At 47.0% G+C, this 18,792-nt stretch overlaps 1 protein-coding gene across 1 annotated transcript in view; it reads left to right on the plus strand.

Moving 5' to 3' along the window:
- The first annotated feature begins 5,114 nt into the window (after positions 1–5,114).
- Positions 5,115–18,792, plus strand: part of AMHR2 (anti-Mullerian hormone receptor type II) — a 30,971-nt gene continuing 17,293 nt past the window's right edge. Inside the window, exons 1-3 of the mRNA XM_015422208.1 lie at positions 5,115–5,307; positions 13,191–13,331; positions 17,666–17,760. Of these exons, the coding sequence (XP_015277694.1) occupies positions 5,115–5,307; positions 13,191–13,331; positions 17,666–17,760 (429 nt within the window). The remainder of the gene's footprint in view (positions 5,308–13,190; positions 13,332–17,665; positions 17,761–18,792) is intronic.

Below are 18,792 nucleotides of genomic sequence, written 5' to 3' on the forward strand. Positions count from 1 at the left end.
CGCCATAAGTCAGCTGTGACTTGGCGGCACTTCCCACTGCCACCAAGTGACTAATACACTTAGGCAAGGCTTCAGTGTCAGAATCACTCAACTTACACTGTTGACGCTGTAATTGTTAAGCTGGATTTGAGTCCAGTAGCACTTTAGACACCAACAAGATTTTCAGGGTACACGCTTTTGAGAGGTACGACAGAGGGAGCTCTGACTCAAAAACTCATACCCAGTGTTCCCTCTAAGCTGAGTTAGTGTGAGCTAGCTCACAGTTTTTTAGCCTCTGGCTCACACATTTTTGCCTTCGCTCAGGAAGGGAGGGCTCCAGAGCAAACTAATTCATGCAGTAGCCAAATGGCTCGCTCACAACTTCAGTGCCAGTAGCGCACAAAGTAGATTTTTTTGCTCCCAAGACTCCACAGCTTAGAGGGAGTATTGCTCATACGCCATAAATCTCATTGCTCTCCAAGGACTTGGATCTACCTTTTCTACTGCAGATCAGCACAGCTACCCTGTGAAACTCTTAATTGTTAAACAGATCTTGACTGTACCGGCTTGCTTCACAAATTAAAAGGGCATTGTAGGCATTCTAGAATTTTTTAAACATGCCTGAGATAAAAATAAAGACTACACAAGTCTGAACTCCATTCATGCTTCATGCAGACACCTGTCTGAAATGTCCTCCTTTCCTAATCATGGAAGGCTGGCACTGAGAGTGCCAAATGGGAGGACTCTGAGGTGACAGTGTTGTACCTCTACATGTCATGATGCCATTGTCAGCAGTCCCAAAATAAGGAAATGGTATTCCTGATCTCACTAATGCCATCTGTGTATTTAGGCAACCCAGTAAGATTAGTTGTATTTCGTGCTTCTCGCTAAATGTTGGTCTGAAACAGCAGAACAAAGTTTGAGTCCAGTGGCACCTTTACGACCAGCAAAAGTTTTATTCAAGATATAAGCTTTTGTGCGCACATGCACTTTTTCAGGTACAATGAAATGGAAGTTACCAGTCCATAGATATAGGTGAACTGTAAATTAGCATACAGCATAATGAAGATGTTTAATTGATCCAAGGTCCAAACAGGAATAACAAGCTTAGTTTATATGGTTATCATTTGTTTGGGTTTAATTCGGGGGAAACGTAGTGGAGGAAATAAATATGTCAAAATTGGAGATTGATGGGCAATGTATCCTTAGTTGTGGAATGTTGAGTGTAATTAACTGAGACCATGCCATTACACTCCATCTGTCTCTTCTCAAGCATGGAGGCAACGCTACAGCATCTTCTTGTTTGAAGTGGGGCAATTGGCTGTGTAGAGTTATCTCCCCTGTCCCCAGACCAGAGAAATACATTCCAATCTAGCATTCCAAATTAGACTCTACTATTCATTACGGTGCGTAGTGTAGCCAGGAAATCCTATGATTGTCTGGCAGCCAGAAGTTCTAGCTCTTTAGTGTTATCCAGGGTACACCACGAGGAAGCGAGCTAGAATTGCTGCGACTGAGTGGATTGAAAATTTAGATATTAGTATTTAGGGGGATTGCCCACTCGGTCTGCATACCCGTTGTATCATCTTGGTTACATATTTTATATGCTTCTTGTGTGTAACTGCCATATGAATAATAATAACAACAATTCATTACATTACATTACAATCTACTAATCTGTTATTCCAAAAAAGAAATAAAATAAAGAGGACGTATGGCCCTTCTGGGGGATTGGTGAGAATATAGATGTAAAGGCTGATTGAGGTTAGCATATGTAGTGAGATAAGAAATCAATATTCCTGTTAAGTCCTGGGGATTCCATTGTTCTGAGTATTGTAATAACTTGCAACTCAGCAGTTTCCCTTTCTAGTCTGTTCCTGAAGTTCCTTTGCAATAAAACAGCTACTTTGAGGTCACCCATTGAATGTTCTGGAAGGTTGAAGTGTTCTCCTACTCTCAGTCTTGTGGGGTTTGACCTGTTTGCCCTATGCAGAGAACTGAGGGGCATTGTTGGCATTTAATGGCATATTCAGTGTTAGAAGGTCAGCATGTGAATAAGCCTGAGATGTGTAGTTGATGTTGTTAGGTCCAGTGATTGTGTTGTCTGGGTGTATGTGGCAGCAAAGTTGGCATCTGGGTTTATTGCAAGCTCTGGTACCAGTGTCCATGTTCAAATTAGATGTTGTATTATTGTGAGTGAGGAGTTGTTTGAGAATGGGGGGGCTGTCTGTGTGCAAGAAAACTGTGTGCAGTACCTGAGAGAAAGAATTGTCATTATCCAGTAGAGACTGTAGGTCACTGATGATGTGTGGAACTGTTTTGAGTTGAGTCATGTACAAGGAAAATGGAAGAAACGTCGCAGATGTGATTGCTCACTATTAAATGAGCATTCGAACCTATGCCATCAAAGGAGAAATCTTACCTTTTCGCCAGCTAAACTCTAAGTCTTTAGAGATGAGCACACACCGAGGCAGTCCTCCAAACAAAACTTGGTTCTCCGCGCCCCCCTTGATGAAGACCGCCTTCAGGTGGTGGTGCAAGGTGCCCAGAGAAAACAGTGCATATGTCAGATCTAGTGTTCCCATCAACAGTGAAGACTGCCTGCTGTGTCCGGGCTCTGCATCAATTTCCCCCACCTTCCGTGTTCTGTGACATCACAGCGGCTTAGCCAGTATCCATGGAGATCATGGAATGGGCAAATTTTCAAATGTTTAGGGCATTTGAATGGAGTGTTAGTTTACAGATTTAACGGATATCTGTGGTTCTGTCCTTTTTCTTTTAAATGCTGTTCACCCCTTCAGGCATGGCCCCACTGCTGGACCTCCGGATGGCACCTGGTATTTTTGGCCACTGTGTGACAAGAGTGTTGGACTAGATGGGCCATTGGCCTGATCCAACATTGGCTTCTCTTATGTTGACAAACCACCCCTCCCCTGTCTTCTGCCGTTTTGCCCAAGTCCTTATGGCATTGCTATTACTGCTACTGTGTTCTCTCTTTCCCTCACTCCCTATGCATCGCATGCATGATGTGCAGCCTCTGCCTTCCTCGAGCTCCATTTTCTCATTCATGATCCCTACTGGCTGCCCTTCCCCCAGCCAAGGATGGTAGCTGTGGCATCACAGGAGCTTGGCTGGGAGGGTGGGGGCAGGCCTTGCAGCCACCTAGCCAATACGTGACAGCCAGCTTAGGTGTGTGGGCCATTCACATCTGTGGTGTGTCACATTCACATCTGCCTTCTGCAACACAGCAGTCCTCCATGAGGGGACTGTCACAGTGCAGAGAGCAGTCTATTGCAGCAACCCTGCTGCCTAAGCAACCCATTTTCTTTGGCACTTTTTAACCATTTCTGCTGGTTCACAGCAGTTCATCTGAACTGCATGGCAAGAGACCATTGGGATGTGCTTCCTCGCAGCAATGAACCTTTCTAGGCCATTACATTATTTCAATTACACCCATTCCTCAATTCTTCCACACTTACCTTTGCCGATTGTGCACTGTGATCTTTAGTTTATTCCATGCAGCCTGTGTGAAAAAGCTCACCGTGAGCTCCGTTTAGTAGAAGTGGAACTGAAGCTTTCAGGGGATGCAGAATGATGGTCCAAAGCAGAGGTTCCCCTTGGAACCAAGCTGAACTCCCGTGGTTTATCTACAGCAGACTATATCTAATAAAGTATTGGGTTTGGATGCAGGAGACCTAGGTTCAAATTTCTGTTGAGCAGGTAAGCTTTCTCAGGGACCTTGAACAGTTCTCATGGATGTGGGAATAGGAAGCTGTCTCAGAGGAAGCCAGACCAGTGGCCACATCTTTGTTGAACTGCTAGGCCCTTTGGGAAATATGGTACTGGGCACACCCACAAAATGGCTCCCAGGAAAGTCTGGGTTCCCTCACCTAACACTGGGAGGTTTCACAAAATGCTAGGAGGTTTCAAGCCAAACATGTTCTTATCAGGGAGAGGTCTGTTTCCAAATGGGTGCTCTCTGGCCACAAAGGGTGATACCTTCTAAGCTCTTCTGAACTACTTCCTGTTCCAGTGAGGTAGAGAAAAGCCAGGAATGGCTCTTTGCTTCAGGGAGGAAGCAAGTGGGCTCTAGGAAGCGCATCGGGGATCACCGTTCTACTGCAACCAGCAGCAACTCCACAAGCTTTCAGACCAGTCTTGTAAGTGAAGATGCTGGAGAGTGAAATCTGGGACTTTTTAGATGTAAACTACTAAGCTGTGACACCCTGCCCAATAAAATGAGATAACTCCATGTATACAACTCAAATTCCTTGGAAGAATAATAGGATACATATTTCCACTGATTTTAGTTGGTCTGTCCTGAAAGAATCATGGTTTCTTATAGCAGGAATACCACTGGAGGCATGGGGGGGGGGTCCCTGCTATTTCAGACCACATTTTCAGGGCTTAAAGTTTCTGCACAGCTCCCTGATTTTTTACCCTTAGTGGCTCCAATGATAAACAAAGGGGCCTATACGCTGGCTATGTACGACAAAGCCACAAAAAAGAAGAGACGATAGTGTAAGTCATATTTCTTATCATTAAAAAAACGACAGCACAGTATAAAGTAAAAAAAATCTAAACAGAGTTTTCTATATTTGCAGATTAACCTTCAATGTATCCAACCGTAAGGCTTTTAAACCTTGCAGGGACTTTTCTTCCAGCTAACAAAATCTCTGCCACCCCACCCACCCACCCAGTGAAACCTAAAAAGCTGTCCTTGACCTATATTCCTGCCATCTCAAGCTAGGACAGCTGAGATTACCTCAGTCGGGCCTGGGGTGAGCACAGCTGCCTGGTGGGAGGGTTGTTTATGTTTTGCAGGATGGCAGGTTAGTTGTCCCAAAATGCCGGGGAATAAAGACAAGCCTGCTGGAGAGCCCTCTCGTCCTTCTTGGCTAGACGCAGTGCCTTCCTCCCCTGCTTCACTGCTTGCGGTCGCTAGCTGACAGCAACCAGCCCCATCCCACACTCTGGAGTCAGCCAAAACCTTCCCACCTGGCTCTGGAGGAGGGACGCCAAGGCGGGCAAGCAGGGTTTGCATACCCAGTCCAGGTGGTGCCGGAAAGCAGATGGGGTCCCCCGGCCTCCTTTGGAGAACAACTTTCTGGCTGCTGGTGCAAGGACTGCAGAGTATGTGGATCGGTGCCCAGGCTAAAAACCGTAGCTGCCTCTCCTATGGATCCGGCACTCTGAGGGAAGGCGAGGAGATTCTCCAGGGCTTGATTTTGGAAGATGGCCAGAACGGAACGATCCAGTGCCCTCACAACCAGTGCTGTTTTGGCGTTTGGAAGGTGATCCAGGGTCAGCTTCAACCCCAGTTGAAAGGTGAGGACTATGGTGGAAGGCCGTGGGGTTCATTTGGCTGCGGGGGTCTCATGAAGCAGACAAACTGGGTAAGAGGTTTAAAAGCTTTTTCATTTGTCAGGCAAAGGTGGTCACAGAAACAAGTATGAAAATGACCACACCCAACAGAGGGTGGGCTAGACAATTACAGGCATTGCTTACATAGTATCTGAGCATGCACAACAAATGGTTTTTTTCCCTCTTCTATGCCTAAGAGTCTATATAAATTTCTACTGCTGACAGCTGTACAATTTGAGGAGCAATCTGTGTTAACCGCAACATCTTTGGGTTTTTTTCAGTAGTTCTAGAAATAGTTATTAGCCCAGACATTTGCTTACCAGCTTCCTTTAGACAGGCTGTTTTAAGCACAAATCCACACTTCTGCTTCTTGCAAAGCGAACAAAGGTTACAAATCAGGCAAACATGGCTCCCTTGATGATAAACTGAGCATTCATATCTCAGGACCAACTGTGGAACCAGGATTCTCCCCCACCACCCCAGGGAGTGGTGAAACAGAAGAGTGCTGGAGGTGGGATTGCAGCAGGAGGATGGGAGGGCTGGAAACCCAAATGGCTGCCAGTCCTGGCTATCTTTGAATGCGTGGATTGGGGATAAAAGCATCAAGATTCTGCTGCCTTTCGTTTCACTTTGCAGAGTGTGGGCTCCACATTCTCGTGATTTATTCCTAGACACAGAGTCATTAGAGAGACCAGAAGGTCATCAAGCCCACTCCCCTGGTGGTCCTCCTCATCTCTTCCTCCCTCTAAATTAAGCAGCCATGACGGTACTAGACCTAATGGGCCGAGCCAAGTATTTCTGGCCTCTGTGAGGAAAAGAAACCAGTACATTTTGCAATGTATCTGAAGAAGTGCGCATGTGCACACAAATGTTCATACCCAGAATAAAAGGTGCCGCTGGACTCTACCTTTGTTCTGTTGCTTCTGACCAACACGGCTACAGCCTCATGGAACTGGTAAATTAACAATGTGAGAGGGAGAAACGCTGAAAGAGGAGCTTCCATTTCTGTCAAGCTCATCTTTTGATCTAGACTGGTTTAAGAGGCGCAGAGAGACGCCACTATACTTCATGATAGAAAGCAGCGCAGCTGAGATAAAAGTTTTTATAGGGAGAAAAGGGGGATGAGTAGACAGTCCTGCCCTATAGCAGGAGAGGTTGAGCTGGATCACCTTTTTAGTTCCTGCCAACTCTAGGAATTCTTTGGGCTGATTTGTAGATACACATAATATAACTGGATAGTTTGCAGCTGAATGGATCGCTGGAGGTAATTGTGCTTGCCATGATATGAAAATCCGGGGCTGGTTTATGCAAGCTTGTTTGTTGTTTGATTATATTGCAATATTAAGAGACTAGGAAAAAGGCCCATTGTGGAAATAAATACAACGGCCTCTAGAAAGAGGCTCTGGGGGGGTGTCCCGGCCTTGGACACTTAGTGTCAATTTGCTGTGGCGACCTCAGCAGGGTATAATGACACTGAGTCCACCATTTTCTCCAGAGGAACTGATCTCTGCTACCTAAAGAACAGTTGTAATTTTGAGTGATCTCCAGCCCTCACCTGGAGATTGGCAACGATGGTTTCCCAGAAGGGAATAGTTGGGTTGTAGGGTGGAGTCTATGGCTTTGTACCTGTCCGAGGTCCCACGCTTCCTGAAACCTCACCCTCTCCAGGCTCCATCCCTTGCATCTCCAGGAATTTCCCACCTGGAGTTGGCAACCCTATCTTATTCCCAGCCAATCCTCAACCTACCTTTATTTCCCCCTCGCTCTTCAGCTTTCCACCCCCCACACACCTGCAGCCTCTCCCGTGCTCTGAAGCCCTGACTGCTACATCACATTGGCTGTCATATGGAGGCCACCTCAGCAGGATATAAGGATACAGAGTCCACCATTTTCTCCAGGGGAACTGATCTCTGCCATCTGGAAAGCAGTTGTAATTCTGAGTGATCTCCAGCTCTCACCTGGAGACTGGACACATTTTACCTCAGAACAGCAAACTGTTTAGAATGTTAGAGGCAAAAGCCAATCAAAGAGCGAACTGATTTTGGAGCGTGTGGAATGTTCTAGAGAAGTGCCACCACCATTTGGCTTTTATTTATAAGGGAGATGGCATACACATGCAAACGGGCCGCAGACCAAACAACCACAGACACAACATTCATGTTACTGCAAAAGTAAGTCTTTTCAAGGGAGTCAGTTCATGCATTTGGCTGCCAATCATCCTGTATAGAGAAACCAGGAGTTGTACAGGTATATGTTGGCTGATCAGCAATGGCAGATTCTGGGGTTGCCAACTTTGGTTTGGGAAATTCCTGGAGATTTGCACCAGAGCCTGGGAAGGGTGCGGTGAGGAGGGGAGGGGCCTCAGCCCGATATAATGTCATATAGTCCACCCTCCAAATCAGCCATTTTCTCCTGGGGAACTGATCTTTCTAGCCTGGAGATCAGTTGCAATGCTGAGAGACCTCCAAGCCCCACCTGGAGGCTGGCAAACCGAGCAGATTCTTGCATGCAAATGATCACTTAGTAATATGCGGTCATCCACTGATGAGCATGCACATGAAAATTCAATTTCCCTGAACCTCAGTTCTGTGCATGGATTATAAAATGCGTGTGTGCGTTTTGCTCATGTACACATGCACCTAATTATGTCCCCAGTGGGACAAGTCATGGTTCTCTGCAGCCATTTCAGGTTGGGAAAATTACTTGGGAAGGGGGACGCCTCATGCTGTCTTCTAGAGTTGCCAACTCTGGGTTGAGAAATTCCTGGATATTTGGGGAGCCTGGAGACAGAGGGATTTTGGGTGGCTGGGGGACCTCAGGAGGGTATAAAGCCACGGAGTCCACCCTCCAAAGCAGCCATTTTCTTCAGGGAACTGGAGAATTCCAGGAGATCTTATTTATTTATTTATTTATTTCGATTTATGCCCCGCCCTCCCCGCAATGCGGGCTCAGGGCGGCTTACAAGTGGCAAACGCCAATATAAAACAAATTTTAAAACATTTATAAATCCCACAATACAAAAACATTCTTAACAATTATTTGACTAGAGTGCTCTAGATGTTCAACATAATATCAGATGGCATTTTTTATAACTGTTCAGCCTCATCTGCTCCAGGGACTGATGTTCACCTCATCCAGGACCAGGTAAAGATGGAATAGCGGTGATGTTAGTGGCGGCTCCTACTCATACGCCTGGTGGAAGAGCTCCGTCTTACAGGCCCTGCGGAACTGCATAAGGTCCCACAGGGCCCGGATCTCCTCCGGGAGCTCATTCCACCAGGTAGGAGCCGCCACCGAGAAAGCCCTGGCCCTGGTCGCGGCCAGCCTGGCCTCTTTGGGACCCACCTGGCATTGCCAGGAGATGTTGGGTTTCACCTAGAGGTTGGCAAGCCTACCCCCTCCCCACAGTCCCAGTCTGGATCAGACACCCCACCCCCCATGCCTGAAAATTAAGTTTCCACATGAACTCTCAGGCCATGTTTGCTCTATAGAAGAAGAAACGATTGGATTTATACCCCACCCTTCACTACCCGAAGGAGTCTCAGAACAGCTTACAGTCTCCTTTCCTTTCTCTTCCCCACAACAGACACCCTGTGAAGTAGGTGGGACTGAGAGTGCTCTTTCGAGGACTGCTTGTGAGAGAACAGCTCTGAAACAACTGTGACTGACCCAAGGTCACTCCAGCAGCTGCAAGTGGAGGAGTGGGGAATCAAACCCGGTTCTCCCAGATTAGAGTTCACGCTCCTAACCACTACAGTAGACTGGCTCTCTATAGGATCTGGTATAGACCTGGATAGCCTCCTGACCTGGATGGCCCAGGCTAGCCTGATCTGATCAGATCTCAGAACCTAAGCAGGGTCCACCCTCTTCAGTGATCACCAAGAAAGTCCAGGGTCGCAACAAAGTTCCTCATCAAAGGCTCCTAAATAAGCTCAATAGTCATGGGATAAAAGGACAAGTCCTCTTGTGGATAAAAAACCGGCTGATTAATAGGAAACAGAGAGTGAGTATAAATGGGCAATTTTCTCAGTGGAGGGTGATAAGCAGTGGGGTACCGCAGGGATCAGTACTGGGTCCGATGCTTTTTAACTTGTTCATTAATGATTTGGAGTTGGGAACAAGCAGTGAAGTAGCTACATTTGCAGATGACACTAAATTGTTCAGGGTGGTGAAAACCAGGGAGGATTGTGAGGCACTCCAAAGGGATCTGTCGAGGATGGGCGAGTGGGCGTCAATATGGCAGATGGGGTTAAATGTGGCCAAATGCAAAGTGATGCACATTGGGGCCAAAAATCCTAACTATAAATACACGTTGATGGGGTCCAAACTGGCAGAGACTAACCAAGAGAGAGAGCTTGGCGTCATAGTAGATAACTCACTGAAAATGTCAAGACAGTGGGCGACTGCAATAAAAAAGGTCAACGCTATGCTGGGGATTATTAGGAAGGGAATTGAAAACAAATCAGCCAGTATCATAATGCCCCTATATAAATCACCACACCTGGTCACAGTTCTGGTCACCACACCTCAGAAAAGATATTATAGCATTGGGAAAAGTGCAGAGAAGGGCAACTAGAATGATAAAAGGGTTGGAACACTTTCCCTATAAAGAAAGGTTAAAGCGCTTGGGGCTCTTTAGCTTGGAATAATGACGACTGAGGGGTGACATGATAGAGGTTTACAAGATTAAGGGGATAGAGCAGGTTGAGAAAGAAGTACTTTTCTCCCTTTCTCAAAATACAAGAACTCATGGACACTCAATGAAATTGCTGAGCAGTTGGGTTAGAACAGATAAAAGGAAGTACTTCTTCACCCAAAGAGTGATTCACACATGGAATTCACTGCCACAGGAAGTGGTGGTGTCTACAAGCATGGACGGCTTCAAGAGGGAATTGGATAAGCATATGGAGCAGAGGTCCATCTGTGGCTATTAGCCACAAGGTATAGATAGGAACTCACAGGCTGGGGCAGATGTGCACTGTATTCTTGGTGCTTGGGGGGGGGGTCAACAGTGGGAGGGCTTCTAGTGTCCTGGCCCCACTGGTGGACCTCCTGATGGCACCTGGTATTTTTGGCCACTGTGTGACAGAGTGTTGGACTGGATGGGCCACTGGCCTGATCCAACATTGGCTTCTCTTATGTTCTTAACATAGAGGCAGGCAATGGCAAACCATCTGTGAATATCTCTTGCCTTGAAAATAGGGTGGCCAGGTCCCACCTGGTCACCAGATGGGGGTTGGGGTTGCCAGTTCAAAACCCTGTGGGGTCACCATAGGTCAGCTGTAACTTGAGGGGAAGAAAAAAACCCTTGGAACCATGTGTCGTATACCCTTATTTCAAAGTGGCTAAAGAACTGTGGGCCTGCCAAGAAGGCACACTGCTGACTTTCATATACTAATGTTTTGTCCCACCCGCTTGAAAAATCTGTTTTGCACCCAGCACCATGAGAACTAATCTCATTTAGTGTGCAGCACATCCTATTTTCCATTTAAAAACTTTGGGCTCTGTCACCATGTCTCAAAGCAACCCCCTCTTTGGTAATAACCATCCAATCTGATAAAGCACTCCCAAGAACTCAAAAGCTCACACACTGCTTTATTTGCAGTCAATTTGTCTTGCCTTTCTCTCCAGTGGAGACCCAAAGGGGCTTACATCATTCTCCTCTCCCTCATAACAACAACCCTGTGAGGCAGGTTAGGCTGAGACTGTGTGAATGGCCCAGTGTCACTGAGAAAGCTTCCAGGGCAGAGTAGGTGATTCAAACCGGGGCCTCACAGATCCTAGTCTGACACTGTCCTGCTTTGTGATGCACGTGGTTCAGTGACATTCTGATTGATCCTAATAAAAGATATCATGTGACCTTTTTGGGGAAATGGATCACTGTCTCTAAGAGGTCTGATTTAAAGGCTCAGAGAAAACAAAGTGAAAACAGTACGAAAGGTTTCTTCCCTCTCACAGAACAACACTGATTCCTCTTACTTCCTAAGAGACTGGCGTCTAAAGGGAACACATGGCTCAGAGAAAAGAAACACAGGAGATAAGTTGAAGGCCAGTTTGAAATCGGAAAAGCAGAAGGAAAAATACGCACTTAATAGGCGCAAGGAGGAGTTCTGTGCTGCTGATGTCAATGGAGTAGGATGAACCTCAGTGAGAAACTTTGGAGTCTGTGCAAAACCAAGACTCAAATTCTGTTTTTTGCACTGCTAGCACAATACAGATATCTTAATTCAAATCCTAACATGGCCATGAGCTCCCTGGGTAACTCCCTTAAGGAAATAGCTCTCTCTCTCTCAAGGTCAGTTCCCCATGGGTTAAAGAAGCATAAGGGTAGCTTAACTCCCATGGTGGCTGAGTGGTGATTCAACCCACCTGTGAACCACAGCAGTGTAATAGCTTGTACTGGAAGCCGCTAAAATGCCACAAAGCAGTGAACAAGTTTTCAGGTTCTATAGAATTTAATATTTTTTTTAAAAGCTGGGGGAGATAAAAAGATGTTTCTGGGCATGGTAGAAAACATATACAGCTTGCAGAGGTCTTAGAATGTACTGCTGGAGGAAAAGCCTACATCTTATTTCCTTTGAAAATATTAAAGCCTGGGGTCCATTTAGGGATGCCAACCTCCAGGTGGGACCCTGGAATTACAGCTCATCTCCAGATTACAGAGATCAGTTCCCCTGAAGAAAACAGCAGCTTTGGAGCATGGGCTCTATGGCATTGTACCCCACTGAGGTCCTTGTCTTCCCTAGGTTCCATCCCCAAATCTCCAGGAGCTTCCCCAGCTGGATCTGGCAACCCTACCCCATCTCCACCAGTGGCCAAGGGGGGACCTGGCAACCCGAGGTTCATTTGAACACATGATGCTGCCTTATGCTGAATCAGGCCATTGGTCCTATTCGGACTGGCAGCCAGCTCTCCAGCATCTTAGGTGGCTGTCTTTCACGTCACCTACTACCTGATCCTTTTAGCTGGGGATACCAGGGATTTGAACGTGGGGCCTTTTGCATTCCTAGCACATGCTCGGCCACTGAGCCGTGGTCCTTCTTCTAAACATTCTTTTGATTTCATAGTGGACTTACTTCCAGATTAAATATGGGTTAGAATCATTGTGTGAACGAGACTAGGACAGCAAAGCACTTTCCCGCATTTTACAGAGATATATGCGGTTTTGTTCTAATTTAGGGCTGCCTGTAGGCCGTCTCAAATTATCAACTTTGGTAGTTGCATCTGGGAAGACCGACGATGAGATATTGATCCCTGCCCTGAAAGATCCAAATCTAATGGGAAAGAGGGAATAGGGGAGGGTAGGGTGTGCAAATGATGAAATGGTTGGAATTGCACTTCAAAGATTGTTTGAAGTTACAGTGAGAGAAATGAAGCTGCCTGGGAGATAAAGAAGAATCCAGCTCTACATTTCTTCTAGTAACAAGGATAAAGCCTTGCCAACCTCTAGGTGAGCTGGAAATCTGGTATTACAACCAATTTCCAGACTACAGAGATTAGTTTCCCTAGAGCAAATAGCTGCTTTGGAGGGTGGACTGTATGTCATTATACCCCACTAAAGTCCCTTCTCTCCCCAAACCCCATCCTCCCCAAGCGCCTCCCCCAAGCTCCAGGAATTTCCCAACCTGGAGATGGCAACCCTGGAATGATCATGACACACCAATGTGTAACAGGAATGAAAAAGAGGTCAATAAATTATTCACAGTATTAGAGATAACAGTTGGCAATGCCTTTGAAGTCGTCGGAATCCCAGCTTTCTTTTTCTTATAATGACTTTTCTAAGAAGGTGGCTGACAGAAGGTGTCCCCCACCCCCACCTCTGCTTGTTTCTCTGGCTCTGCCTTCAGGTTGCTGGATTAGCGAAAAGGAGGCCACGTGCGACTCCCCAACTTGTGAGCCTCGATCCTCTGAGGACAGGCTGACGTTGTCCTGCAGGTGCCAGGCGGATCTGTGTAACGGCAACATCAGTCATGATGGGAAGAGACATGGTAAGAGGTCTTAGGGGTCAGAGGTCAAGGAACATGGGGAGGAAGCAGGGATGACAGAGGACTGCAGTGGAAGGACACTGCTAGAATCACTGCCAGTTTGGTGTAGTGGTTAAGTGCGCGGACTCTAATCTGGGAGAACCGGGTTTGCTTCCCCACTCCTCCACTTGCACCTGGCTGGATGACCTTGGGCAAGCCATAACTCTGGCACAGCTGTTCTTGAAAAAGAACAGTTTCTGTCAAGAGTTCTCTCAGCCCCACCTACCTCACAGGGTGTCTGTTGTGGGGAGGGGAAGGGAAAGGAGTTTGTCAGCCGCTCCGAGACACCTTTGGGTAGTGAAGGGCGGGGTATAAATCCAATCTCTTCTTCTTCTTCTTCTTCTATCAGGGCAAGAAGAGAAAGCGAACAAAAACCTATTCACACAAACACCCTTCTCCCCCTGGTTTTCTTCCAAATTCCTTTCTCTCTACCTTCTCTCACTGCCCCCTTGCTGGCTTATCGCACGTCAAAACAGAGTTTATGGGTTCTACCCTCCCTCACACCAGCAGGTGCAGTCCTGCACACCACTTTCTGTGCATGGATGCTGTCCGTGCACTCAGCAGAGACCTTGAGGGTGTAGGGAGGGAACGCTCCAGACAGCTGAGTCAGCCTGATAGCTGCCCTTTGAAGAAGGCCGAACTGCCTGCTCTCATGAAACTTCTCATGAAACCTAACCAGACCACCTCCTTCCTCCAAATCCCCATACCGTCTCCTCCTAGAAGATAAATGTCATAGCCTCATTTGGGATAGAGACGGGAATTCTCATGGGGGGAAGGTATTAGGATTTCCGCTTCTTCATTTTCCTGGATCTAGAATATCTGGCTCTGGATCTATGTTAGCTGGAATACCTACTGAAAGAGGATCGAAAATTCTAATCCTGTGTTATATAGCTTTCAATTGCACGGGCTGTATCACATTCTAAGATGCACACTTACATATTTTAATGTATTTATTATCTATAATATTTCTTTGCCACCACTTCAGAGTCCTGCTCAAGGCAGCTTACAATTAGAAACACAAGCCACCTAAGATGTCTTAATCGTATAGTTAAAAACCTAAAATGTGAACATGACAAAGAGGTACTTGGAGCCTCATACATCAACAGGCACACTTGGTTCGTCTCTGCATAACAGGCGAAAGGTCCCTTTCAGAAGAGAGGAAAAACTTCTTTGTTTGCCTGAAAGGATTATGAGCCCCTGGTGACTATCATTTCAGAAAGGGTAGGAGTGTGTCAGTTATATGCCAAAGCCATTTTGCAGATCACATTTTTAGCTCTTACACAGAGACAAGGGGGTCTTTCCCACAGTTTGGCTGCTGAACTGCAGCGGTTTTCCTCATGACATTGTCTGCTTGTCCTTCCATGGTTTTCTGGTCATATCTCCTTGTTCTCTCAAACTGCCTTTGATTGGATTTTGAGAAATCATGAAGGAATAATAAAGAAACCACAGAAAGGCAACATTGTGAGGAAACTGAGAGAAAAAAATGCCACAGTTCAGCACTGAAACGGCTAGAAAACCTGTGCGAAAGACCCTAATGTAACCAAATAAACATATATGCTTACATGTGTGCAGCATGGGCTCACACACCCCAGTCAGCCAGCCAGCCAGCATCAACCTTCATTTCCTGATGCAAAGACACTCGTATCTATCAATACATAAGGTACAAGACCCACCTGAGACACTTTGGGTTAAAAATGTGATATGTAGATCATATTATGGCTGCTCTTGGTAATATGGAGTGGCTTTCAGTTTTTAATCCTGAGAGATTTCATCCTGGGAGCTCTTCTGAACATGCTGCTGAGCTATGCAGGGATGCCGGGAATTCGCATCCTTGAGACATTCAAGGCCTCTTCTAGGTCCACAGAACAACTGTAAAAATCTCTCTGGTTGTTAAAATGATGTAACAGACACTGTTTGCTACGTCATGTGACCCTCAGCACACAGATAAGTAGTTTGAAGGGAAAAGGAGAAAACAAGGGCCTTTTTAAGCACAAGGTAGGCCTTCAGGTCAAAGGACTGCCTGCTAATGGGGTGGGGTGGGGATTGTTCTGGCCTGCTTCTGTGCCTTGAAGAGCAGCTTTGGTGGCAGTTTGTGAAGTGTTCAGGACTCTGGCATCCTCATAGCTGGCCAAGCCAACATTTATTCGTTTTATTTACTTCATTTTATGTCCCACCTTTCTCCCTGATGGGGACCCAAAGCAGCTGCATTGTTCTCCTCGCCTCCATTTTATCCTCACAACAACCAGAGGTCATTTCGGGGGGGAACGCGGGGGAACGCATTCCCCCGGTTGAGGTACGGGGGGCGGGGCACATGACGAAGCTTCCGCCCCCGCCCCCCCGCTTCCAGCCCTCATTCAGCCAGGAGGAGGCAGGAGAAGAGGGAGGGTAAGTTGCTTCCTCCCTGCCTCTCCCCACCCCTGTCTGCCTGGGGCCAGGGAGGGCCTTGACGGGGCTTCCTCGCACTCTCGCTGGCCTTGCAGGTCCACCGCCGGGCCCCTGATGTCAGGGGGTGTGGCATATGCTAATGAGTTATGCTAATGAGTTCCCCTAGCTCTTTTTCTACGAAATGACCCCTGACAACAACCCTGTGAGGGAGGTTAGGTGGAGAGTATGTGACTGGGCCAAGGTCACCCTGCAAGCTTCCATGGCCGAGCGGTGATTCAGACCTCGGTCTCCCAGACCCTGGACTGACATTCTAACCACAACACCACACTGGCTTTCTGTATTACATGTGCTGTCTATTACATGTACAGGGGCAATCTGCCAGATCGGAGTCTAGAGTCACTTATGCAAAGGAGGGGAGGAAGGTTTTAAACAGAGTGTGTGTTCTCCACCCGAGTGAGCTCCTGAGGCCCCTCCCCCATACATTTGTTTGCATACCTACATCTTCACAGGTAGATGTGAACACGTTTTTTGGTACTCAGGCCTAAAAGGCTGCATACCTCTGAACCAGCAGATACTGGAAGGTTGCCCTTCATTAGTACCAGATATTGGCATGCAGAGGTAGCAGTGAGCCAGAATGACTGCATTCCCTCCCCTATCAACCTGCTCCCAATTTATCTATCCATCCTTTTTACAAAATCTCACTCTTCCTTCAAGTAATTTAAGACAGAGGATATAATGTCCTTCTCCATCCCATTTTATCCTCACCACTATCCATTATGGCTGTGGTAACATATGTGAATCTTTCAAAACTGCCCTGTGAGGTACACTAGACTAAGAAAAAACGACAGGCCCGAGATCTCTTAGTGAGCTTTATGGCTGAGTGGGCATTTGAACACAGGCCCTATGTTCTATCCACACCCCAAGGCTCATGAAAGCTATTTCCCACTGAGATAAGATATCTGAATCTGAGACAGATTAAAGGTTAATAAAATTTTGTAGGGGTGGAGAAAGTGGATGCGGACTTTGAAGTACATGCCACCACTGCCACTGCCACCAGAAAGCCATTTGTTTCCTTTAATCCTAAAGGAGTGAGATTCTATTGGCTACAGAATCCATCACTTTATGAGCTGTAACGGCTCCCTCCCACCTGGAGGACTGCAGTGCCACGGGCGTGGCCGTGGCCTTCAAACATCAGTGATGGGAGGATATTGGAATGTTGGCTGCCGGAGTTGAGAAAGGGTGGGCGGCACTATACGAGGAGGGAGATGTCCTCTCCCCAGCTTTAATTTTAATTAAAACATCAGAGGAAAGTCTTGTAAGGATGGGAGGGAAACTGATGCCAAGGGTGGGCAGAGAAGAGACAGACATGCAGAGATCCATGAGCACCTGGAGATGTGGGGGGGGGGGTGGCTGTTGGGATGGGTGCCCTAGGCTCAGAGCCAAGAAGCTTGGAAGTGTACACAGTTGCTTGGTGGGAAATAGGTTGAGAGATTATTCACACACACACTCACAGTTCCCCTGCCCCAAAATGTGGCATGCCGATTCTCCCATCTTGGTATGGCTTCTGTGACCTCTGTTTTATCTTTGTAGCTGACTCCTTGCATAGTTCCACTGGGACCATCTGGATCATCTCAGCCATCCCTGTTCTGTTCTTCTTTGGCTTCTTGGCGTTTCTAGGTACTGTGCCATCAAGACGAGTTTTAGCATAGAATAATAAGGCTTCCCCCCCACACGATGGGAAGATAGGGGGTATGTGTGTGAGATGCACACACACACACTCTCTCCTGTGTACCCAAAGATGCTCGCAGGGACTTATTTTCTCATGGTGTGCTCCTGGCCTTACACAGAGGAGCATCATCGAGTACACATATGCATACTTTCATTTTCTCATGAATATACTCCTGCCCACACAGAGATAGCCACGTTGTTTTCAAGAAGCAAGTACATCCCTCTGGCCCCTACAGGCCTCAGTTCCACCTGCAAGGCGATAGGCAAAACAGGATCACAGGTAGCCCAGTATATACTGCACACAACCTAAAGTTAAATTGTGCATATTCAGAGATTGATACCGGGTGCAGAATTCAATATTAGCTTTTTGGGTTTTTTAAAGCAGCAAGTTTCTAGTCCCTGGTGCTTCAAAAGTAGTCCAGGTTTTGTGAGCAATGCAAGATGATTGAAAAACTGGAAGGAGGTGTCTGAGTAGGATTTCTACTGGACAAGGGGGTGGAGGTTCGTTGATCAGCATATCTCTTCATTCAGGAGAATGAATTAAATTAATAAATGGATGAACAAATTAAATTGGATGAACAAATCTCATTTCCCCCCCACATCTTCTAGGAGTTCTCAGACTGTGGAAAGGCCCTGCCTTGCCATTGAGACCACAAGAAACCGGGGAACTCACTAAGGTCATCACAGGATCAGAGACATCCAGCAAGAGGAAATTGCCCAAGCAAGAGCTTCTGGATCTCCAGTTCCATAAGGTATCACCTCCTTTCCTGCATGTCAAGACCCTCCCTCCCTCCCTCCCTCCCTCCCTTCCTTCCTTCCTTCTGAAAAAGAACAAAAAAGGGGAAAACCCAGAAAAAAGAACAAAAAGGGGGGAAAAAACCTAAAAATTCAACAACATAGAGTTTTCCCCTCAGATGGCTGTGGCCCCAGCGTGCCCGGCGGCATCACGTCACATCCGGCTGACGTGCACGCTGGGGTGGGGTTCCCCCCGGGGCCCAATTCCGCGGCAGCGGAAATCGGGCCTCCAAAGCGGGGGATTATCCGCCTCCCGGGGGGACTTGGCAGCCCTATTTGGAATTCTGACACAGCATGGTGGGCACAGCCACAAAATGGCCGCCGCAGGAAGCAGAGCGAGCCACAAAATGGTTGCTGCAGCTTACCACAGTGAAAATCCTTGTGCTATGGTTGCAGCAGTTTCTGCCGAAGTGACATCTTTAAAAAGCTGCACAGCTTGATCAGATTTCCAGTGGCCAATCTGAAGCCTTGCTGGGTAAAAGGATGACCTGGCCCCACCCACTTAAAAAAAACCTCT

Source organism: Gekko japonicus, unplaced genomic scaffold, assembly GCF_001447785.1.
Source record: "Gekko japonicus isolate JY-2015 unplaced genomic scaffold, Gekko_japonicus_V1.1 scaffold459, whole genome shotgun sequence".
Taxonomy (NCBI): Eukaryota; Metazoa; Chordata; class Lepidosauria; order Squamata; family Gekkonidae; genus Gekko; species Gekko japonicus.